A 26,473-nucleotide genomic window follows, 5' to 3' on the forward strand; every position below is an offset into this window, starting at 1 on the left:
CTGACAAAACAATTTGCCCCCAGGGTTCATTTAGCAACTGTTCAGAGGCACGGGCTCAAATCACATTATCCTTTTTAGCGAACTGTAGCTGTAGAAACTCATCTTTGAGTCAACAAATCCTTATAAAATGCAGGAAAAAAATGGAAATTTGAGCATCCATTAATCCATGGCAACTGGGCAAACTTCATCTACTGATGAAGCTCATGTAGTACAATCGAAAGCAGCTGAACAGTTACTAAATGAACTGTCAATGACTATTTCCAAGGTTGAAAATGGGCAGGTGAGCTCTCTGATCAATCTATTGTATACAATTTGTATACAATATACTTTTTCTGTGTTCTCTTGCACCATGTGTGTACCACACAAACCTTGACACAACAGTTTGTTGCAACTCTGTTACTGCAACACAACGCCACAGAAGAACACAATGAAACAAATCAAACTCTTCCTGGATTTCACATCAACAAAAACTGTTGGCAACAGTTACTCAATTTTACTACTGAGGAACAAATTAATCTGGCAATGATATTACTCTACTGGGCCCAGCAACAGGCACCAACACAAAAACACACCATGAGCAAAATTGTGCTGCTCACAACAACCTTTCCTTCCATCCTTAGTTAGTAATAAAGTAAATCATATTCTTATTTTTAAAGCATTGAAGTCTGAACCGTTTCTCCTAGAAATATGGAGCAGCAGCTAAGATCAATTTATTAGAAATTACCCCTGGAACAGGAGAAGCAAAACTAATGAGGGAGATCACGCAGTTGATGCAGTGCTCATACGTTTCTCTTCAATTATGTTTTAAGATAAAAACAAGAAAACATAGAGACTCTAAACTAGGATGTACTTCAGAAACATATTTTAGTTTGAAATACTGACCAGCGATGAGTGGACAACCCATTTCACCGTCTGAACAGCAGCCACCTGACTTTTGGTCCCTAAATGAATGAATACTTGAAACTAGACAGCACTCAGAGAACACACACCTCCACCAAGGCATCTCAATGTCTCCATAATGCCATTACACCTAAACGCAATACCTAGCATGATAGTCTGACCCTCATCATGTGATTCCTTGACCATGAAAACCTGTATTGGGAGTTGCACTGATATCATTATTAGTTTGAAAGTTATTCAAGCAAAACAATACTTCAGTGACTGAAGTGTTTTCAGTGTTTTGTTCAGGATCTAGCACAGTAACTTTTGAAGAAATGTCAAATCTGCTGACACTGTACTGAATCAGCAGAGTTTCAGCTGGAACGTGATATTAGTCGCAAGTCAGTAGCATTGTTTGTTGTGTCACAGTAGTGAGCTTTCTGTGAGACCAATAAATGTGAACATTCTGGAATATTGGATATTATATTATACTGAATATTGGATCTTGGATCCAGATAATACTTCGGTGTGTGGCAGATCTTGTGTGGCTGTTGTCGTGCAATTTTGTCCAAGCATTGTAGGCATTATGTACAGAAGCAAAAAATATTGAAATTGGCCCTATCTCACAATGGTGAAGAATCATTTTAAACATTTCCTGGATTAGGCTGATGATCCAGATCGGCACTAAAATCAAATGGATTGCTGTTTAGATTACACATTAAACAAGTGGAAATCAATTGAGTATATTATAATAATTTATTTAAATCAAATTAAAAAAAACCTCCCCATGTGGCAGTAAGCATTATTTGCAATACTTTCATTGCAAGCACACACACACACACACACACACACACACACACACAACTATTATGCTTCTGTTTTGCATACACAGCAGCGACTTGCTGGAAAACATTTGATAAGTTTGCTTGCACATCAAAGCAGCTTGTCACTACAGCTGTCACTGATCTCCACTGCTACATGGCATATAGCATTTGCAAAAGCTTGCTAGTGTTTATAATCCAATACATAGTTGTCAAAGTGTTGATCTGCAGACCGTATTAAAGTTTGATGGGAAACTGACTCCATATGGCAGTGTGCGCTGCTTCATGTCAGCAAATCATGGCTATGACACACCAACGGCAAGCTTTGCTCTGAACACTGGGATTTTTGAATACATTTGAATAAATTGCTGATGGTGGTGCCTTTATCTACCGTCCACTGACCTCTTCAGTCTTCAAAGGATTCCCCAATAAACAGGCCTTGCATGCTAATCACTGGTAAACTGAAAATGATAGGAACAACAGGCTGCTCCAAGCCAAAACAGGGAGGATTACCGGGATTTAGAAAATGTTTTAGTAACTAAAATTGCATCTAGACTGAGGCTGACAACAGAAAATATGTTGTGTTGCATGTGGGGTTTAGCAGTTTTATTCCTTAAGCACAGAAATCAGTGATATCCAAAAAGAGATATATTTGCTTTATATATCCTTTCTAATACCAAGATACAAACATGCAGACATACTAACCTGTGGAGACAGGGCAGTGGGAGGCTGGGTGAAGAGTGTGGAGTGGGCTGCTGACTGTAGGCCATGTGCTCTCCTGACAGTCTGATGAGAGAAAGGAGTAGATAGTACCTCCTGCTGAGAAAAAAAACACAGACCGATAAATGTTAAGCTAGGGAGCATCATCATTAGCTCAAAGTGGAAACAAAGAGATTACCATAGTACACATAGAAAAAGGCAAACCTCATCCTATTTTCAAAACAGGAGCTACAGTAGATACTATGAACTAAAAAGAGGTTTAAAATAATGATGCGTGAAAGTGGTAGTTGTATTTTCTTTTCTTTTCTTATCACAAGCTTGGGTAATTTCCTTTGTGCTGCAATTCAAACGCCTCACAGTCTGAGTTGTGTGTGCAAGACGGTAGAAATATCATGTGAGGGAAACGTGGGTGAGGAAATCTGTGCTGACCGGCCTGCAGCTGCGTCACACCTAGACCCGAATTAGCAGGACGTTATTTGGCCACTATCTCTGATTTAGGTTGCTTACAAGATGACTGCAATAATATTTGAGGACAAGTGAAAAATATGGCTGTTCTAACATGTGCGGATGTGAGCTTTGTTTGATTTTTTTGGGCAAAGGGAGTGGCACTTTCTACTGTGTGTTTGTGTAGGTAGTTGTATGAGGGAGAGTCACAGTACACTGGGATGACTAAAATACTTTCACCTTCAAAGTTAGTGCACACTCAGATGTTCTCTGCCTCCCAGCACTGAGGAAAGATTAGATGGAGATAAAGTGGGACGCACTTCCATTATAAACACTGAAAGGACCTTGACTGTGCCCATACTCTTCAACAACTAGCACAGCCATTTACTACTCATATTAGACGTGAGATTGTGGGTTTGTTTAGCCTTTGGAGGGGCGGTCTGAAATACAATACCTTTTAACAATACGAGCTGCTTAGCACTTGAACACTCCACAAACCTGCTCTTGGCAGCAAGCAATAACAACCAGAAAGGTCAAAGATTATGTTTTCATAACCATGACACTAAAGCATTAGAACGTGATTTACTGGGAAACCAAACATGATGTGATAACCTGAGTTTGAATGTGTGGAAGACAGCAGGTACAAATAATAAAACATACAAAATCATTTCTTTTACTGCTGCACTAGAACAACAACGGTTTGTGAAATGCACTAATTTGCTTTCTTGCTGATGTTAGATGAGAAGATTGATTCCACTCTCATGTCTGTAATGATAAATACAAAGCTACAGTCAGCAGCCCTTTACTTTGCTTAGCATAAAGACTAGAAGTGGATTCCAGCTGTGACATTAAGCCACAGTGCGACCAGTAAACACAAGTTTTACATTGACTAATCTACAGTCATCACTGAAACAGTCTATACTTAGAAGGCTAGCACAGGAATCCCTGATATAGCAATACTTCTCTAATGACAGATCTATGTCACACTTTATGCTCAGTGCTCCAATCTGTGAATGGATGTCTGTTTAATACCCATTCTCTCTACATGTTATTACACACATAATTACTTTTCCTTAAACAGTTTTCAGTCTTGGTAAATCACATTTGACAGGCAAGGAAAGGCCTTGGATTATTTAACTATTTGAGTTTTTGCCAGAGTCAAAAGGCTATAAATTTGTTTCTACACAAGGAACACTTAGGTAAATTAGGGCTGTAATTCCTGTCCTATATATATATATATTCCATTTAAAATTTAAAAGTGATTTTAATTGATGGCAAACCTTTACTTTACAGCGCACAGACCTGCAGAGCTTCAGAACCAGTCAGGATCAACATCACGCTGGGCAATGGACCTTGGTATTAAGGCATGTTTTGCTAGGATTAGTGGCTCTTCCTTATCTATGACAAGTCAGACATACAGCATCAAATCATAGGAGGGGCCTGTGTTCATGACTCAAACGACTATAAAAAGTGTCCATGAATTGCCAAGAGAGACTCCATCCTCTAGTCAGTGTTACTGCGGAGGAGGAACAGCATTTGTCGAATTGTAGATGCTGTGAAGTGGGATATTTACTGAAGCTAGGTCTCTGCCAAGCAACCATTTTCATTCTGGCAGTGAATTCAAGCTGCAGCAATACAGTTACAGAATAATGTGCCTGTATGGGTCAATAAGCACCTCTAGGTTTAACTTATTGTGCAATAACTGTGAGCTGAAGGTGTACAAAGTAAACACCCATTAATAACAGTGTCATGTCTTAAATCTGAAAAGCTCTCATCAAACACACATTCATAAATGTGCAACAGGAATGAAATATATGTATAGAAACAATTACAAAACACATTATGCCAAAGCTGTAAATAATTAAAAAAAAAAAAAGACTTTCCGAGTAAGTGATTAACTCCCATGGGCATTAGTGTAATTTAAAATGTGACTAGCTGCTCTTCTAAACAACCACAGCCATGTGTTGCGGAGGCACCTTGTTACTGTATTTCTGTTGATTAGATTGCCACAGAAGACAACAGGTGCTCTCTTTCAATAGTAACTGCAACAAACTGACTAAATGTACACACACTCAAAAGACTCACTTTAGTTTGGCAAGACGCTACAGCTGGTTAAATGCCTACTTGTCTACTCTACTCGATAAAACACTTATTTTCTGCCTAGAAATGGCAATGGAAATCCAACAAAAACAGAAACTCCCCATACTGTGACCTAGTGTGCAGAAAAGAACGTCTCCAAACATCCGCAGTTAACTAGAATGAGGCATATCAAAGCACAGCTGAGTGATAAACCCATGGCAATATATTTCTTCTCAATTACACATAGGCTATACTTAGCATGATACTGTGTCCACACTGCAGAAAGGGAAAGACTGCAAAGCCAAGAACAACACTTATATTTAAAACATCTATGAGTAATGTTATTCCAAAAAACGTTTTTTCCATTTAGATGATATAGCATCCAAAGTTCAGCCACATCATGTGTTACACATTCAGACAAGCGTTTTCTGCTCATTGTCACAGTGAAAAAAGAAGTGAGAACTGGCTGCCATGTATTGATTTACTGATTGACTTATGGCATGGTGTGTTATGAGCCTGCTGCTGCTCAGGGACCAATCTCCACTGGTCATGGCATGTCAAATCTCAACTCTGCACAGTGCACAGCTTGCAGTCTTCTCAAACAACTCCGGTACCACTTATTCTTTATCCATCATGTGTCACATGCTGTCCATTTGCTGTGTTTGACACCTAAGCACCACCTAATCTGCAGTGAAACGTACTGAACTGTGTACATATGCTCCAAAGCCAGTGCTAGGCTCTAGCATTCTGTCACCTCTGCACATTCCCCATGCCTAAATGATGTCATCAGCTTTAATTACTTGAAATAACTCACCAGCAAGCCGCCAGAAGACTCGGATGGCTACTTATGCAAGACATCTCACAGCTCACATTGGCTAATGGTCAATCTTAGATGTCACAGATGCTAAGTTAAGAGGACCTCTGTGTGAGACTGTGCAAACAATCAGGTCTGTGGGCGGCATCAGACTGTGTGTTTTTAGCACTACCTACCCAAGAGCCAATTATCCTCCATAATTTCATTTGGAAAACAATTCCTTACTTGGAAACAGTTGCTAATGGCTTGCCAACACACCTGATCAAATCAGTGCAGGGTGAAATTCCAACAAAATAATGCACCTATTAAATTCTTGGTATATGTGAGCATGAAGGGAATGGGAATATCAAGCACCTCAAAAAAGATAATTCCATCCACACTGGTAACTACTGTAAATTCCTATGGAAATCTTTGTATAAGCCAAGAAGACAATTACTCATGAATGCACAGCTTCACATTTTCCTCTCCACCTTCAACCTAATCCTGGCAATTAGACCATCTAGTCTTTGATGACAGCCCATAAAAGCTTTTAAAGGGATATAACAAACACTTCCTCAGCAGGGCATTAACAAGCTGCTTAGTTACAGAACAACATGACAGAGGACTGAGGCAGGTGTTACAACATGGTGTGTGTGTGTGTGTGTGTTTACACACAGCAGCCCAGTGGACGGAAAAGCTGCTGAGAGATAATTGTGGACAATGGAAGTCGCTATTTGCTCCAAGACACAAGTTAACCACTGAGGCAGCTGCTACATGGAAGGTGTCCTACAGAGAGAGGAGCCGGTGCAGATGCATGACGGCCATGTTTAACTACATGCTATCCTCTTTTCCTTGTACGTGTTTCAAAGCGCACATGCCTAATAATGCATGTTGTATGAACATATGAAAAATGACATGTTGCAACTAATCAATCACCCGACCTTCATTTATTGTACAGTTTAAGTGACAGACATTCTGCCGGGGTCTTCCCATCTCTCCCCATTCCCTTATTTTCCTCTCTCAACTCTTCATTCTGCTTTGCTCATTCACCCTCACTTCTAGCTGAAAGCCAGTCAGCCCCAGAGAGGTGGAAGGGGGAGTGGGAAGAATACAGACAACCACTGGCCGCTGAAAGAAGAGATGAGCAAAGTGAGATAGGACAGGGGAAGAGTTAAATTTCCAACACAGTGAACACACCCTGCTACCCAGTGTCTACACATGGGTAGCAGGGTGTGGGGGGCTGATCAGTGACCGCTAGCCCATGAAAGTCTTTTATAGCTAAGGAAAATTGATCCAGTTATATGTGTCACCTGAATGCTCCCAGGTGATAGACAGACAGCTCAACAGTGTAAGATAATACCCGGGTAAGCTGAGGGGATGTAACCCTCATCCTGACCACATCAGTCACATTTCCAGTGAACCCAGCAGTCGTCCTCTTCTCTCAAGGACGTATACCACCAGTGTGTGTCCGTATGTGCACGTATACCCGGACAACGAAATCACTGGAGCTGAACAGACTGTAAGGTAGGACGGGGCTGAACTGTTAGTTAACACCTGATATAGTACGTGGATACTCACACACACATATGACACATTTATTCTCTGTTCATATGGGATACACACATACTGTATGTGTAAACGTGGACAAGAGGGCCGGGTGTACAGAGAGTGAAGTTGACAGCTCAGCGTCTTTTGCTGCAGAAGAGATGAATGGGTGGCCTGAAAATTGCCTTAATTCATAATGGAATAAGGTAACAAAGCAGCTTCATCCCCAGGTGTGTCAGGGTCTGTAAGAGCTGTGGAAGAGACAACAACAAAAAAACAGCTGTGGGAGACAGAATGGGTGGACTATACAGGCAGCACAAAAGCTGACACATGCTAGAAAAAGCAATACTTGCACCAAAAAATACTGGTCTGATATATAGCCCCAGGTGTTGCCCAAATAAAGCTCAGGAGTGCAGAGAGACCAACACATTGACGTTCCCTGTATTGTTCAAAAGCTGAAATGACCTGGAAATGTCAGAGGAAACACTGCTGAGTCTATCAGAATTTTAAAGACCTTGTTGTCCCATCCAGCTTTTTAAAGGAGGACTTAGGATACTGTACAACAAAAATGAATCAAACAAGTACGGAAGGACAAAGCGGATTTAAAAACAAAATGTGGTGATAAGGTTAGAGTCAGTGGACAGAGGAGGCATCAGAAATGTATGCAATATGCCGTTTGCTTTATGTCATTAAAAAGACACGTACTTACACATACACGTAGCTCACACTGATGATCAGTAGTACAGAGAGTAGAGGCGTGTGCGTGAGGGGGAAGAAGCACGGGCAATGAGAAAGAGACAGACTGTACAAGCATTACAGAGGAGAGGAAGAACCGTGTCTCAGCATGTGTGTGCGTGTGTGTGTGTGTGTGAGTAATCACTACAAAGCAGCCATTTTTTATCATCAGTGAAATCCACAAATAGCGAAAACCACCCACTAGCACAATGCTATAAGAAAAGCTGTGTTCAGTTATAATATTGGAACAGAAAAGGGCACATTTTCAATCCTGATGATGTAGCAGTCCATATCACTGCACACTATTTACACAATTGGGTAGAAAATCGACTAACACAGCCAAATGTTGTATATATTACAGTAAGTAAAATATGGCTTACATTCGGTATTGATGGGTTCCTCTAATCGCACAATGCCAGCAGAAAAAGCTGAGGGTTGTTGCATGTGTTTAAACAGTGTGGCTCTTACAATAGGAAGCAGCTGCTTACAACAGACTGCTGCTGCTGCTGAGGACACAGGACAACCACACAGTGTTTGCACAGTGTGTGCCTGCAGGTTGAGTCTCACTGTTGTCTATACAACAGTCAGTACAGATCTGTTCTCCAGTATGGGGTTTGGCCTCCTGCAGCTTCAACTTCAAGCTGAGCCTGTACAGTAACACATAAATCAAAGATGTATACACCTGTGGTTTGTCATAGCTGGTTCCCCTAAAGATAAGTTTCTATGTACAAGGCACTACTACAGTATGTTACAGGCACGTGGGATGTCAGTAGTACAAAACCAGCTACATTTAGATACAGCTGTGTTTAACAGCTCTCTGTATTACATTTACAGCTACAGTGAAGGATTGCTTTTCATTGTAGCAGAGCTGACTCCATCTTCGATAAAATACATTAAAGTGGTTATAGTCTATGCTTACAGACACTAAAATTCAAAGTGGAGTTTCAGGAATATACCATCAGGGCTACATGGATAACATCACTACCTGCAACAATTTTAATCAAGTATTAGAATGTTTATTGACTAATTGAGTGCATCATTTTAATGATTCAAGGTAACTAACTGACTTTATGGGATAAACAGTTAACAGGATTACCGGCCACTGCAGTGAAGGGTTTGTCCTGCCACCTACAGCACGTCTTTCTTAAGCCGGCTCATTGTTGCACACTAGGCACTGTGAGATGCCCTCGTATGCACAGATGGGTGACAAATTAAAAGACAAAACAATAACAACAGAAAGTGTTTCATTAAGGTGTTGGGCTACCACGTGCCAGCAGAACTTCAGTGTACCATGACATTGACTCTACTGGAGTCAAAGATATTCCCTCATTTGGTGTTCTGATGATGGTGATGGAGACACTTTACTATGAAGCAGCTTCTGAAAGTGACAACTTAGTCACTAAGGGTGTTGGCTGGCCAGTTTCATGAAACTGCTGTACATTAACGGTAGACTTTGCTTTAAATATTGCCAGGGAGGACACAGCTACCCTCATCTGACTGTGATGAGAGACACAGAGATGCAGGCAACAGGTGCTTCTTGCAGTTTGACATCACTGAGGCAAACAACAGCTGTTACCATGCCTTCATGTGGTACACTTAACCATACCCACCATGTTCAAGTTACAGGTCCTGATCACAGCTGTCAGTGACACGATACAAACATCACGATCACAGCAAAATTATGACACATCTTGTTCTATGTTTCATTACAGCAGCAGCCTCATCGCCTTTGCTCTACGTACAGTAGCCATTATTCTGATCAGTGAACTCCAGTCTGAGGCTATATGAGAACAGACTGTGGAACCTGACCTACTTCAACACTCCCACTGCCTTGAACATGCTGAATATATTTTAGTACGCAGGATGATGTCATTAAGGAGAAAGTAATGAACATCAATAAAGAATAAGTCTTTGTGCATTTTCCCTGTGGTTTTTTGATAAATGCAAAATAAGCAAGGACAAACTGAGCAGCTGCAACTGTCCTTGACAAAATAATAATTAAATAATATATTTTATTTTACATCAAAGGAGGTATCATTTTTAAGCAAAGTCTCAATAAAGCCACATTTATTCCAAAGAGTTGGCTGAATAGAAGTAGATGTCTGCACAGGGAAATGTAGCACTGCATCCTGCTAGATTAGATGATGTTACCAATAGAGAAGCTATTTTTGTTAGTAAAGGGGAGAACAGGAGACAAACAGATGGATAAGCTTTGATTCTCTGTTGGAAAAAGGACATTTTCAGTGTGCGCGGTGTTACCCAGGCAACAACAGCACTGAACCTGTGTATTTACTTCTCACCTCAAACTCAGCCTCTCTTAATAACATAAACATGTGCACTTTGTGGATTATTGTCAAGGAGAATTTCTCATGTCCTCCTGATGCTAGTGTGGAATACCTAGATTTATAGGATAGCTCAGTACATATTAACATTAATGCTGACTAATACTAAAAACAAAAAAAGCACTGCGCTTGTGTTGTTCTTACATATCCAAAAAAAAAGAAAAGAAATTCAGGCTCCCTCTCACTTCATCCATTCTCTCCATCCTTCCCATCCAGTCCACATCTGGGCTGGGATTTCCTTAGGCTTCCCCTTAGGACATGGGACAGTAAAGGATCTGACAGTATGAACTGAAGGTTCAGTTGATGCCAAGATCAGCTCTTCTCCCTTCTCACTCCTTAACCGTTTCCCTAGAGACAGAATACCTGAAAACTATCAGGTTGAATGGCAAAGTGTTTGACCTTCGTGCAAGAATAACTCGGCAACCTTTCTCTGACAAGTAGGTAATTGTCTTCTCTGTGCATATAAAAGGGAATGTGAAGAGCTAAGCTGCAGCTGGGCTACATACAGTGGCAGGTAAAACAACATGAGAAAACACAAAAATAGGGTTTTTTCCAGGCGCACAGTGGAAACACAGAACGTTTTTTAAATTCTGGTGCAACAGGAATGGCGATCAGCCACACCCATTCTTAGATCAATACCCTGAAGACAACAGCGTGACTCTGTCACCCACATTAGAAGAACAAGGAAACAGCTAAAAAAAAATTAAACATTCAAATAACTTAATATAGCTGTCACAAGCTGGACATGTGGCCACTGTTTAAATACCTTTCGAGTAACATAATGGAGCACAATTATACTGAGGCAGACACGTTCACGTGCCTCAAACAGCTGCCAGCAGGTCACGAGATCCCTGTGCAATGCAAAAGCCTGAGATGCTCCTACTCTCAGAGGCTGGTCTGTGAAAACAAGATTTGAATCTGTGTTTGTGTTTCTCTCCACACAAGATATTCTGCTTTCATGAGGGGAGGGAGCGATGCTATATTTACTTTGCATAGTGTTGGTGCATGTGTGTGGTAGTAAACAAGGCTGAGTGATGTAAAGTTAGATGGAAATATTGGTTTGCTGGAGCCTATTGCATGTTGTTTCGCAAACAAAATCGGGATGCTGTTGTATTTGAAAGTGACTCAGACATCTGTATCCAGCAGAGAGGAACAAGCTTGCTTCAGTTTGGCTTTTCAAGACTGCTATAGAAGCACTGTCCTTTTACATTCCACAACTAGATGTGGAATGTAAATGCATTTGTTTAGATAAACTAGCTGCACACTGGCTGTTTGCTCATAAAGTCAAATCCCAGAGAGGACTGTCTCCATGGAACTGCGTACTCCAACGACATCTCCCCTCCACCATCTCCTCCAGCCTATTTATAGTATGGTGGAGCACTAACTACATAGCAAAGGATGAGTACCAGTATAGTGAGCGTCTCCATGTGGCCTTTCTTTTTGCTCACAGTTTCATTTCAACTCAAAGACTTTGAAGAACCTTTCACACAGACAGCTGACTAACAAAAGAAAGAAGGTTTTATGTGTATGAAGTTATGAGATGCTGGTGTGCATTTCAAGCTGATGCAGCGTTTGCAGGGTATGAGCACACACCCCTGCCAGACAGCAGTGTGAAGACAGCGGGCAGCAGTGTCACTGCTAACCTTCTCTGGCAGAAGGTCATGAGACTCCACGGGCCGTTGCTTTTTGACCTGCGTGTGCGGAATGAGGATAAGAAAACCAGAGGCATTTCTGAGGTCAACGGCTTCTTCTTCCATCTCTGTCAAGTAACAGTGTGAGCCAAGTGAATGCACAAGCAGATGCATAAAATGAATAAATAAAGATAGATATTTCTCATTTCTCCTCACAAGCCCAACAAGCAAAAAAGAGCTAGACTAGCACAGTCTACCTATGGAACACCTACAGCAAAGCCTCAGCCTATTAACTGAGCAACAAAAAGACCTCAAGCTCAGTGCCTTTAAAGTAGGACTCACAGTCTGAACACATTGTCAGAGCTCAAGAGAAATGTCCTCCCCAATCACGGTGATCGTGCTAATTAGGATTAGCCTACAACAATGCCATACTTATTAATACCACACTGCAGTTGCACCAGATGAGCAGCTACAAACAGCGTGGTGTCAACTCAGTGACCAAGAACAGTAATTATGGCTGTCGGCTTTCATTAACAAACACAGTCACTCTCAGTGACTGCTAACAAGATCTTGAGTCGTCGTCATTTTAGACCATAGCTGTCGTGATTCTGATATTATTGAACGTCCCTTCTGATGCCCTGATAGCAATGTGAGTCAAGCGTTTTGTGCTCTTTTAAGCCAAAAACAAAAGCATTTCTAAATCCCATGAGTCCGAAGTCACATTTGAGACCTCATTAACAACGGATTATAGCACCAGAGTTAATTACATAAACAATTTACTTACTGCCCTACTTTCCAGAGGCGCCTTTGAGCGGAGACAAGATTGTATCCCTCACACATTGTCCCCTTACTGACTTTCACACACATAAGGACAGAGCACCCGTTTATTAGGCAGGTCATAGTGTTTTAGAGGCCCATTGTGATGTTTGGTCAAATGACAAGAGACTTTTCTAAACACTTTATAATGAGGAAATATTAATATTAATTTTTTTTGTATATCACTAGCGTGGTGTAGAACATAATTTTCTATGTAGTAATACTGCTTGCAAACCAATGATGGTAAGATGATGTTAGGGGGTAGGACTAGATAAGTCTAACGTCTTCCTACTCCGTTCAAGCATGTACTAGGTATAAGCAAATTGATAATGTATTTGTGGATATGTGTGAAATTATGTGTGTTGACATATTGACTGTCGTTACATGTTTGAAAGACTAAAATAAATAAATAAAAAATCCCTTTAAACAGTGCCTCTGCTTGTATTAGATCTTTGAACAGTCTGGATCCCCAAACTGAGCCCACAGGGTTTGGACAGACATTATGTTCAGGTCTGGTTTGGGTTTGGACTAATAGGCTAGATGGCTGGAGCACTCAGATGTCTGCTTTGTTTAATGAGAAGGGAAAAAGCACCGTACAAACTCAACTACGTCGAGCTCATGTCAGCTTTGGACATTATATAATATAAGTTTTCCTGGTCCGGGCCAGTTTAGGACACCATGCTGTTGGGCCTGGGTTGGGTTTGGACAGAAATATGCAGCCTGATCCATGCTCTAGATTCACAGTGAAAAGCACCTTGATTTTTACTTCTTGTTTTTACCTATGCTTTTACTGGTGTTTGTTGGTTTGTTCACAGCACAACTCAAAAAAGTAATGGTCCACAGAATAATACAACAGAGTTTGGTACTGATCTGGATCATGATCCAGAAATTTTTAAAGGATTCTCCACCATTTTAATTCCTAATACATATTGCCTACAATATTTGGGCAAAAACTGCAAGATAACACCCACAATAAGATATATCACACATCAAAGTCTGATATGGATCCAAATATATTCCAGATCTGCTTATCCAGAATATTCACATTTATTCGGCTCACGGAAAACTCGCTACCGTGACACAACAAAAAAATACTATTACAGACTTGCAGCCAACACTAAATTGTAGCTGAAACTCTGCTGATTCAGCACAGGGTCAAAGACTTCGACATACTGTATCTTGAACAGCAGCTGTGCTGGATCCTGAAGAACTCCACCCCTACTGAAATATAATTTTTCTTGAATAACTTTCAAACTAATAATGATATCAATGTGATTCCAAATGCCAGCAGTAGGTTTTCAGCATTGAGGAATCATATTATGAGGGTTAAACTATCATGGGAATGGCATTATAGGGAAACTGATCTCCCTTGGTGGAAGTTTGCACTCTCAGTGGTGTCAGTGTCACACCATACAATAAACCACAGCATCATAGGAGATTTGATCCAGATCACCCAACGCCACCTCTCTTTTAGAATTGAAGACATTGTGTCACTCAGCCGAGCCATTCATCAATATTCAATTCACCAACAACGCAGAAAATAAATCTGAACTTGACATGGCCAGCAGTGAGTAAATTCATTATATCCACTAACTGCACAGTTAGTGAAGGCAGTCATTTTAGTAGATATGGAAAATGGATGACAGTGTATCCCATTCTGCTTTGTGATGTATAGCCTAGCTATTTAGTGACAAGACATGACATCCAAGGTCAAGTCACACACTGTATGTGAATGGAGAAGCTACATAAATCAAATATATTGCAGTAGAGTCTGTCAACAGTAATAGTATGTTAATACTGTCCTGCTTCCTAAAACTGCAATATGATAATTTGGCCGTATTTCCCAGGCCGAACTGCATTTGCACAATACCTTTCTAACAGGATTATCTGGTCAAAACCATTAGCGCATCCAGAAACACTGAACACCATCAAAATGATTGGTTGAGTTTAAACGAAGGTCCAGAATGCTGAGGGTGCAAAAAAAAATGCCTCAACCCCAACCACACCACATATTTTACCCCTCCCACCTCTTCTCATGCCCATCCATCCTCAGCTCAGCTTTCTGAAAGAGGCATGCTTATTCCACATGTGCCATTGATCCATTGATCCACTTGTGCTTATACAGGAGTTAATTTAAAAAAAAGGCTCAGACTCCTTATTCATTTAAAACTATCAGTTAAGTATTCACAGGAGACATGATTTCTGCTATTAGAATCAGGCCTACTAGAGCAGCAACAAACTCAGTAGACACACCTGAGAATATGAGCTTTACCACTGAGCTTGTTACCTGTTCATGACATGTTAGGCTTGTCTCTGATGTACCTAATCATTACAAGTATAACAACTTTTGAGCTTAGGGTCAACCGTGAGACAGACGAGTGCACCTTTGTTTATTTTCTCCATGGTAAATCCCCTTTGTGTGCCATGGCACCGCTAGTACCTGGGTAATTACGGCGCAAACAAACTGGGCGACAGGCCGAACTGAGAATCTTGCTTTCTGGGGCTCATTGACTGCCTGGATGTGCTCAGAGTCTGATCAATCTCTGTTAATGCTCAGTTCTTGACTTCTGCTTGTGTAATGAGGTTGTCACCAGCATCATTCAGAAAATACAGACAGCTCATTTCATGCAGAGAGCAGCCCGGTGAGTCAGCATAAATGGGCCTCCTGGAGAAGAGACAGCGCAAAAGAGAATAACTACCCTTTTTCTGTCATGGCCTCAGACAACATGTTGCCTCTGAGTAGCTGCCAGACAACCACTTGTTTAGATGCGGCTTATAACACCGGGCCCTTGGGCACAGATGTGTGAAAAAGCACCTCACCCATTCTACATAAGAGCAAGACACCCAGACTGAAAGAGACACGTTCATTTTCAGAATCAGCATCAGCTTTATTGGCCAAGTGTGTTGGACACGAGGAATTTGACTCTGGTTTTGTGTCTTTTGTGGTCATTCTGTGTTTCTTTGTCGACATTTTGCTTCTCTTTGTGGTGGTTTTGCATTATCTTGCATTGATTTGAAGTCTCTTTTTGGTTGTTCTGATCCAGAGGACAGAACTGCTGGTTTTTCTCTGGAAAAAGGGAAATAACTTCTGTTGTATCAACACTATATTGGACCAAAATAAACTGACTTTGTTCTTTTTTTAAAGGTGCTCTTATGGATTGCATTCAGGCTCAGTGTGTTGAATTTGTTTACTTCTTCTTTTCTTTCACCTTTTCATTCTTTTAAAATATTTTTCCATGAAGCAGCACAAAGCCATCACTTCAAATGGTTGCCATGTATGCCTTCAAGTGTGTGAGCAAAATATGAATAAAACAAGGTGTGATCTTATCACCATTGCACCTTAGCACCATTAATGGTCAAAATGTCCACAGATTACCTTTGATTTCTAAATACTGTGGAGAACATAATAATCAATTATACTGCTGTATCTGTATCAATAAAGAATGTTTCAGTGGTCTATGACAAAACTGCTTCTGAAATCCATCTTTACTAATTCTGAGCAACTGAAAATGAATCCAACTGACTGGCTCTGGTTTGTAAGACATGGCACTGGCAATTACAACTGTATAAATTGTGGTTGATAGTGAATGAACTTTGTCAAATTACAGAAGGAAAGATCTCAGAGCAAAACCAGAAATTGTAACCAAAACTCCTGGTGGGAAACTAATGACAAAACAATTTGTTTTTGATACAACAAGCTTCTCGAGTGAAACATTAGGCTGTCTCAGGTGGTACAAGCCACACATTTTTTTGTTTATCTGAGGTGTTTACTACATTCATACCTCAGCTCAGGACATCAAACTTTCTTGTCATCAGCCCATATTCTCTCTTGAGGTCAGTAGGTGTCATCATTATCTTTACTTGCCAGTCCGTTTTTTTTTAGCTGTTGGCATCAAATTTGAATGCCTAAATATCTTAAAAACTACAGCCTGTTTTCTCTACTAAAGGTCACATTTGACTTCAGCACCTCAACAATTCATAAAAATTAGCATATTGCAATTTGGAAAAAAGAAAACCTTTTTAAAAAACTGTAGACCAGTGTAATTCTATTTCTCTTGAAGTTGTTTTGACCATAAGATTGTATGATAAGTTAGATTTTTACTAAAATACCCTTTAATGAGAAACAAACCTCCACACATCATTGATTTACTCTTGGCACAAAGTGTGGAGTGGTAGTTTAAATGAGCTCTTGTGACAACCATAGCTGCTATGCCAACCACAGAAAGTAAAAGGAGCAATGTGAGCCAATGGTAGCAAGAAACAACAAGCAGCAGCCTGTTTGGCATCACACCTCACTAAGGCACCACAATTCCTCTCAGGTTGACACACGCCCAATAGCCACAGTGACCTCAACACAAGGATGATTTCACAGCTCTTCATCCATCCTGTTTAACCATGACCAGCAAAGCCCTCATTTCCATGATACCCCAACACCAGTATGTTTCACCATGTAATTTCCTTCCAGTAGAGTGGCCTCATCTGTCCTCTGCACCTCAGAGATCAAATGGCTTTATCAGAGGAGACACAGGTCTGCACTCTCAAATCACCAAGGCAAAAAAAGGTGTAACGAACTGAAAAATGTTAAGCCTTCTTCCCATAAATCCAGTGCATCGATCCAGCAAGAACAACACGACTACTTACGAGCTTGTGTGTGTGTGTGTGTGTGTGTGTGGTGGGGGGAAGTTGGGGTAGCATCCAAGCAATTAGAGTGCTATTAGCCTTAAGTTTGCAGAGGTCCCCCCCTTTGAAAGTCAACCATTTAGTCATTTTTACGCTTGATCTACCTTTCAACATTTGTCTCCAGCATCTACAATTAGTTTGATTCTAAACTGTTGTTCAATGGAGAAAAAAATGTGTATTTGAATGCCCAGTAATGTATTACAGCAGCGTTTATAACATACCTCTATGAATGCATAATTTACAGAGTATTAGGCTACATCTAAGTTGTCAGGGATCTCAAATGCTTCCAACATACATGATACTGTAAGCCCCATTATATTTTGCAAGGTCCTGATATTCACAGCTATTCTGAAACTAGCAGCAGCAGTACTACCAAGAAAAGGGTTAGTTTAAAATTTGACAGGGAGCTTTTCATGTACTCATTTTTCCAGAAATAAGGTAAATGGTCTTCTGGCTCCAATTTCTAAGCAAACTGTGTTCATATAGTTAGACATATGCAATAATTGTTTCTGGTGTGCTGGCAGTGAGATGGGAAAGCTGTAATGAGAAGCAGCCCTGCTTACCTAGTTTCTCTCCAGTGAAAGAGGTGAGCCTGAGGCAGAGGGAATCCTCACAGCACAGAACCCCAATATTCCTCTAAACAACTATCCAGCCATTAGTTCTTCAGTAGAAAAGGACTCATTCATGCCTAACTGGCACCAATTCTAATTAAGAGCTGCCTTATTCAACAGCTGAACCAGTTTCTCTTCTTTCCTGCTGTCTTACAGTGATGATTCTGCTCTTGATGCCCTTCCCTGATTTGACTGTCTTCTGCTTTTCACTAGACAACTGTAATTTATGGATCTGTCAAATTCAATACATCATGTTATTTTCAATTTAATAAAAATGGAGCATGTGCAGGATGGATTCAGAGAATACAGCTTTATCATAGAGCTGATAAGAGAAACTTTAAAGAATAATCAGATAATGGTTTTTACTTTTAAGAGAACACAGTCTCTAAACTTGAAGTATAACTGCAGCTCAGATGTGTGTATGAGGTAGGGTTCCACACAGATTAAAAAAAAAAAGGTCTTATCTCCAACGAAGAAGCCCTGTCTCTGAGTAAACATAAGAACAGACCTGAAGGTGAAAATTACTTGTAACAAAATGCAAGAAAGACAAGAAATAATGGGGGAAAGCCAAGATGAATTGCAAGCATCTCCAAATGAAAATTACACAACTATTTTATGAAAAGCTTAATTATCATTACCCACTGCCAATCCCCATGCATCCAACCACTCTGCTGCTTGTGTTCATTCACCATGAACGTGTAGAAATAAGGGTGGAAACACTTCCTGAAGACGTGATCTACCTCACGCCCTCTTTTGCTAAGTTGCTGCACATTGGAAGGTACTGATATTTCGCAGAGTGGAGTTCTATTGAACTGATCTCTGTGAAAAAGCAAGCAAGGTGGAAACAGTTTGCAAGGCTAATGCACATTGTTCTCTTTCTCACTGCAGTGACTGAATTTTGGTAATACAGTACCTGGAAAGTGGCCAGTAGATAGTCACCTCCAAGAAAGGAAAGGCAGACAATAACATGAGTAGACTCGGGCAAGATATTAGCATACTCACATCATAACCATTTGCAATTAAGGTTGTCCTATTTTTAAGGTTTTTATGTAGATATAACTGACTCCTCTCCCCACATATTGTCCAAGGTTTTATATATATATTAAGGTGTTCAAATCAAATAAATAAATAAGTAAAACCTGATTTTCAAGTCCAAAGTCCACAACAACACAAACAGTACTTACAGTATCTAAAGCGCAGAAATTATACTCAGAAGACGTCTACAATCATGTTATGAAACTATTCCGATTCTGGCAGCTGAAACGCAGTACTTAATGGCTGCAAACAGCGCTTGTCTGTGTGTGGGGAAAACAAACTGGTCTAGACCCAAACAAAATGACAGCAGAACGCGTCAATCTGGAAATGCTTTCACAAAATGGTCACACAGTCTTTGACAGATGTGAGCACAGCTGACCTTCATACAAGCCAAATCTACCCAGTCTAATTTACAGCACTCATTTGGACCCGGCATTGCCACAGATTTGTTTTGCTGTCACAATAATGAGTCCAATCCCACATCTGATGGCATGAAAGTCTGGTCTGGGCTGCTGACGACCTTTGAGTTCTAGCAGCAGCCTCACCTGCCCTCCTGATAGAGGACACCACCAGCCCAATGTCCCAGAGATGAGAGGGGGTAACCAAGCATCACTGCCATCCATCATCACATTACCCACGTTGGTCTAGTTTAATGTCCTTTTCAGACTTGACTGGGCCACAGAGAAACATAGAAGGCAACTAATTATTCTGCGCCAAGAGCAGAGATTTACCAGTCATTTACCACCTCCATAATATTAATAAAGACTCCATCATGACAGTCACATGCATTACAACAGCATTTCCATAATGAACAGCAGATTACAGAGGCATGTGGCCCTTAGTCTAGCAAGGAGTGGAAGCATTAACATAATAGATGTAACAGGAAGACAGATGGAGGGGTTTATCAGCAACTGTGCTTGCTAAACAGAGAACACTTTTTTCATAGGTTTCTGTAACCTGTTCAACTTCCAGGACAGTTGTTTTGACCACGGCTGGTGAATACGAGAAAGGCGAGCAGGTGCTGTAAAGTAAGAACGCGGGGAATAGGAAGGCATAGGAAAATCGGGAGATACAGGAGAAATGAAGTTCTACATGCCAGTGAATTAGATAAAAACTGAATGCATCAGAAATAACTATGCAATAATATAGTTCACATTCACAGCTGGGGCATGTGTCTAAGTACCCACAACATCAAGGGGTGCCATGAGATGTTGAAATGTTATTATTATACAATAATCAAAAATTTAAAGACCCACTTTTGTTGGTTTTATTTTCCACCAAGAACTATCTCTGAACCCTGATATGGTCTGTCTCAGGATTCAGCACAGGCCTGTCAACTATAAAGGAAACACTGAGAAGGATGATGAAAACTCTCTAGCAAAGTGTCAAAAAAAAGGGTGCAGCTGAACAAACGCACTGCACAGTTTCAGTGCAGAGTGCCTGCCAGGTCAACCATACAACTCCCGAACCACAGAAGGCATTGGAAATTAGTGTGGTTAGCCCTCGCCAAGGTGAACGCCACCTGAGCTGACAGGAGCTCTGTCAGAAACACGGCCACTAAAGCATCACTGCACTAAGATGACAGCAAACACTCATTATTTTGTTTGATGATGAGACATCGAGTTTTTTCTTTTCAGTGCCATGAAAAACATGAATCTCCCAGGAAAAATTGAGACATAGAAGTCTGTTTGACTTTAATTTTGAGGGAGTGAGAATAGATCCACATACTGGCAGGGTTCCAGTCTGATTAAGGCCAAATAGCTGACTAGTTCCAGACACTTTCCAAATGAGCAGGCCAATAAAAATACCAGCAGTGTACCTCATTAGCACATGGGATACTCACATGATATCGTGACTATTTAAATAGGGGTTGAAAAGAAGGAAGAACACAAATGCACGCTTAATGTACCAGCCAAAAAAAATAAAAAAATCTAAAATAAAACAGTTTTGTTTCAATCAAATACTAAATGGACGAACAGATCACAGGGAAATAAACAGCATTTTATAATGTGCTAAATCCATCATTAAGTGCAGTGTTTTAATGCCAAGATATTAGATGTCCCAACAAAATAAAATGTTGAAGTGGGAGCTTGGATGAGGTTCATCTATGTTTCCAAAGCACTGGCTAATTATACTGGATAAACTTGTTTTGATAATGACGCTGAGCAAGTCTACACGCAGCGGCCACATTGTTATGTATGCTTGTACAATCAATCCAATATAACTGTTCTGCTATAGTCTGCTGTTATGATGCTTATAATGTTCAGTTGGTGTTTTGTTTTTTGCTCTGTCATAGAGGTGTTCATTCAATTATTTGTTTTAGCACTGAGGCCATAGTTAGTCAACGAGTTGTACTAGACTGAGTTATAATCAGGGATGATTCTAATATTCTGCCCCTCTCTCATGTATATAAATATGGATGACAAAAAAAGAAATCCCAACACCACCTTAAACTATGACCTCTGTAATTTTAAAGTTGTTTATTTGATGTTTACCTGAAACCACCTTTCACATTCACCTTTACACTGATGCCCAACCTATACACAAATAAATCAGAGTAAACAGTGATGCTAAAAGGACAGAACGCTTCCCTAACAAAACAAAGGTCGTAACGCCGAAACAACATGGCCTCATTTCTGGTACACCATTCCCAATACAAACAACACAAACATATATGGGGTCACAGTTCGTGAGGAACTCCACTGGGCACAGAAGTCCTCCAGCAGAGCAGTTCGATGTCTAGACACTGGTCGAACTAATAAGACAGTTTGCCACTGAAGAAGAGTGACGTCATTCCTGCATGGCAATGCAAGGCTGGCTGTCCTTCCTCTGTGCCCTGTTCAAACAGGCAGTAGCAAACTGTACTCAGCTGTTCAACTGTTTAGTAAAAATAGATACGACTCTGGCTAACAGCTGAGCTACACTGTAATGTTTATGAATGGATCAGCTTTTGTGTGTGATCTTTCCCCATGTTGCCTTATCTATATGCCTTGTGTCTTTAATATGAAGCTAAAACCACTTCATAAAGCAGTTTATTCATGTACTGTAGCTAGTCTGGTCTACTTTCACTGTACCACAGCCAGTTGACACTGTATGCTAATGTGGAAAATGTAAACATGTAAAGACTAGTAATGGGAACCTGGCATGGTATGTGGACTGAATGGAGTATCCAGTCCATCATTTTTGTCTGTCTGAAATTCTATTGTATCACCTCACCTCATATAGCTTAGCAAGACTATATGAAACCCCACAGGAGAACACAAATCAATTTTCTCACCCACTAAAGAAAACCCTCTAAATTGCACTTAATGCCCATTAAAATTGCCTCCATGTACAGATAGTAATCCAATATCAATGAAAAGATGGAACAGTATAGCTGTGCTGACCCAACATTAAGGAGAATCCCCTCCAGCAGAAGCAGCAGGCATGATGTGATAAGATCTGAGAAGAGACGTGCGAGTCATCATCATAAACCTCTAATGTCATAAACTGCCAATTGGGCTTTAGCACTGAAAATGCCATGAGTTATTTTACATACAGGAGAGAGTCGCACACCTGTCAGTCAATTTCAAAGTGAAGAATGAGATTAATCAACCTAAACCACATGAATGGTGCCTAAAAAGACCTTCCATTTATCATTTCATGTCTCAATACTTTGTGCTCTGTACAACAGGTCTATCTCCACTATCAGTCAAATGTGAGGCCATTAATTAAGTCAAACTAGTTTAACCATGAAGGGCAGGATCACTTAATGAAACTGCCACTGTGGACAGCTTTATCAATCAGTCAACCATCTTATCACCAGCCACAACCAGTCAGTCACTCTCTTATCACTCTAATCCAGACAACTTCTGCAGTGAACCCGTGAAAGCAGGAAGGGTAAATTATCTTACTTTTACAATGATTGGATTAAGAGCCAAGAGCAGGCCTCGGCCCCCTGTCCTCAAAGACTACAGGCAACAACTGCTCAGCTTTGCCAAACATGTTGGCTTATAGAGAAATTAATAGTGTATCATTTGAGTTCTTTTTTCCACCCAAGCACATCACGAAACCCTGGTTAAAACCATATGGAAAAATCCGCATGCTGAACACCACTTCAGTCTGAGATGTGTAACCCTTTTTACAAATTGTTAATTCACAATGACTCAACTCCCCTGCTACACTTCAAGACAGCAGCATTTTATACAACAGCTGACTCAATAGTAATCACATGCGAGTTAAACGTGAGCCTCTGGAACCTAGCGTCTGATTGGTGTCCCCAGGAATTTGACCCATCACGACATTGTTAGGTTATTTCTTAGTTAGATAGATATGGATTAGAGATCTGTTGTCTATGAATGTTTAGTGCAGACAGGGTGACTAGCTTGGGCTGTTAACTATTCAGCCTGCAGTCCAGACTGCAGGCACGTCAAGGTTACAGGAAAACTGCTGTTAGTGTCAACTGTAATGCTAGTCTTAATATTTGTCTTAATGTGTAAGGTTATGTCCAATTGTTTTAGATACACACCACGAAAACAACAGTCACGCACCTTGACTTTGCCTCATGTTTTGGCTAAACGTTATAGCAGCTGCAAGGCTTGCTTATCGGGTGACGTCACGGTTCGACAGCCCAGAAAGGATTAATATTGTATAGCAATGCTTGGTTCGGGGTCTTTTGGGTTTCCGGGCTGCTTTGGCCTAAAACAATTGGACATAACCTTACACATTAAGACAAATATTAAGACTAGCATTACAGTTGACACTAACAGCAGTTTTCCTGTAACCTTGACGTGCCTGCAGTCTGGACTGCAGGCTGAATAGTTAACAGCCCAAGCTAGTCACCCTGTCTGCACTAAACATTCATAGACAACAGATCTCTAATCCATATCTATCTAACTAAGAAATAACCTAACAATTGCACCACATTACAGATGCAGCAATCCGCTCACTGCTTGAAAATGGTCTCTAGACAGCACATACATGAGTTTTGTGGAACACGTCCCGTTAACTGGCACTATATGTTAAACAGAAGCTTATAAGTATGTGTCCTACCGCAGCTCTACAGACACAAAACAAATCTAGAAACTGAGAGTTCCCACTTTGCAGTGGAGCTCATAATGAACACAGAGGCCTTGCTGTCATACAGTGACAGGCCTGCATTAGGAGCCCCAGCAGCAACACTTCCAAGTACAAAGGCACAATACGACAAAGGCAAACAAAACTAAAACCTGAGCAGGTGAAAACAAGATGAAAACTTATTAGGACCAACTCTGCCAAGAACAGTGACCTGCAACTCACTCCGATACATCACTGACCGTTTAAATAGGCCTCTTTAATTTAGAAGAGGGGGGAATATTACTTCTCCTCAAGGGTAAATGTGTTCTGTTGTAATAGTCACAGTGGGCAACAGGGGCCGGTGTGGAGATATGGACCAAGGGTGCCTATCCTGACAGCTACTTAGCCTCCAGGCTGACCTGTGTCACACTAAGGAGAGCCTCGTTAATTTCACAGTGCCCGTGGTATTGTATAAGGGACCGGTATGAAAGGAAAACCATGAGAAATAAAGAAAATCACCATATAAAGTGAAAGTAAGAGAAAGACAGAAACAAGGTGCCCCGTGTGGCAAAAGAAAAAGACAGCAGTGTTACTAACTACAGTGAGGGAGCTTTACTATCCTGAGCTGCAATGACTTCCTCATTCTTTCGTATTCAGGTCCATACTGTGCTTCACTTCCCTCCTCAGGCAGCAGCAGCTGTACAGGCTCAGTGTTTCAGCCGAGGGAGCATGTCACAGAGGCAGGAACGGGATGTACAACTATAGCACTAGAGTGAGGGTTTTGTAAACATAATTACCCTCCTGTTATTCTGAGGATTTTTGAAACTACATTCTTTGCTACAGTGGGCATATAAAAGACCTGAATCAGCTTGCAGGAAAACCCAGGATCTCCCATGAATGGGGAAACACCCGCAGGGAGGGGAGCAACAGCAGGCTGGAGAGTCTGACATCATCTGAGTGCGGGTTTCAATGTTTCTGTGAAGTACACGTATCAAGTTTGTAGATAAATGCCTGCTGTCTGTGTGTATAAACACTGACCATATCTCTTTCAATCGGTCTCTCTCACACACACACACACACACACACACACACACAACTGTAGTTTTCTTCTTCAACTCTGGGCAGACATTCATTAATGTGAGTTTCTGCTTCTGCAACACTACACACAGACGCTGCAGTTCAGGCATCGTGTAGGCAACGGACTGTAAACCAGACCCTGCTGAAACTGCAGCCCAAAAGCTGCTCACACTGAACATCCTCCTTGCAACATCATAAAATAGGAGCCCTATCCCCGAGCGTAGGAAACCAACCCGGTCTTCTACTGCAGAAATTATTCAACATATTCAACGGGATCGCGTTGAAATTCACACAAAGCAATCAGAAGAACAATGGCTGAGAAAATATATGCATGCAAAGTTGATGGACACAAAAGGAAACGTGAGATGTGAGGCATTACGTGGAAGCGGAGTGCCTGAAGGCTAGTTACAGTAAACGGCGGGGCAGCGCCAGTGGGGTGTTGATGGGCTTCAGCAAGCGCTTCAGAAAAACTGCATTGCCTCTGTCAAAGACCTAACGTTACGTCCCACTGTGGATTAAAACACACCGGCTGGGGTATATCTCATGACTCATCCCCTGCCTCAGGTTCTCTTAAAGCCCAATCTGAAGAACCGACAAGAACGGAAAATCTTAAGGCTAGTTAGCTTTACTTCCTTAGCCAGCCCAGCCGCTGCTTTCTCTCCGGGTCCAGCCTGTCTGCCCACTCCTACACCTCTCTCTGTGCGCACTAACGTCCTGGAACTCACCGGTCTTATGTGCTGATGATGTCGCTGTGAAGAGACAAGTGCGGGCAGGCTGCCGGCCACCGCTCGGCTGCTCCGGGACAACAGGAGTACTGATCTGCACACTTTCGTAGCCATCTCTGTAGTGAAACCTCGCCGGGGAAGGAGACTGCTGCGGGCAGACCGAGACGCACCACGGCAGAGGGAGGGTGGTGGGCGGGTTGCGGGGCTGGACTACGGCTTCATACACATGCCCAGTGTGGGACCAGTGTGCAAAGACTGGTGCCACACTTTAGTAATGTAAAATATCAAACATAAAATCAGCCTGCGTTTCACTTATTGCGCCTGCAAGAAGATTGTTAGATTATCAAAGATGACTTGCTAGAAGGTGATTATATGCAAATGTGAAAAAGGACCAGTTTATTTAAAAAATCAATTTAAAATCCTTGGCAGTAAGACATATGCTTCCCGAAGCCTGCTATAATTGCCAGTATTGCTAAAACATAATGACCATCCCTCTCTGTAGCTAT

General features: G+C 41.1%; 1 protein-coding gene across 2 annotated transcripts in view; it reads right to left on the reverse strand.

The window, feature by feature from the left end:
- The window catches only part of mcu (mitochondrial calcium uniporter), a 52,050-nt gene extending 25,842 nt beyond the window's left edge, over positions 1 to 26,208 (reverse strand). Inside the window, exons 1-2 of one of the 2 annotated variants that reach the window (XM_020602921.1) lie at positions 25,968 to 26,208; positions 2,406 to 2,516 (exon numbers count right to left, since the gene is read on the reverse strand). In XM_020602921.1, coding sequence (XP_020458577.1) covers positions 2,406 to 2,516; positions 25,968 to 26,081 — 225 coding nt within the window. In that variant the 5' untranslated portion in view covers positions 26,082 to 26,208. Of the gene's footprint in view, positions 1 to 2,405; positions 2,520 to 25,967 lie in introns of both variants that reach the window. The other variant, XM_020602913.1, reaches the window with a different exon arrangement.
- Positions 26,209 to 26,473: the final 265 nt, after the last annotated feature.

Source organism: Monopterus albus, unplaced genomic scaffold (genome assembly GCF_001952655.1).
Source record: "Monopterus albus unplaced genomic scaffold, M_albus_1.0 scaffold3.1, whole genome shotgun sequence".
Classification (NCBI taxonomy): Eukaryota; Metazoa; Chordata; class Actinopteri; order Synbranchiformes; family Synbranchidae; genus Monopterus; species Monopterus albus.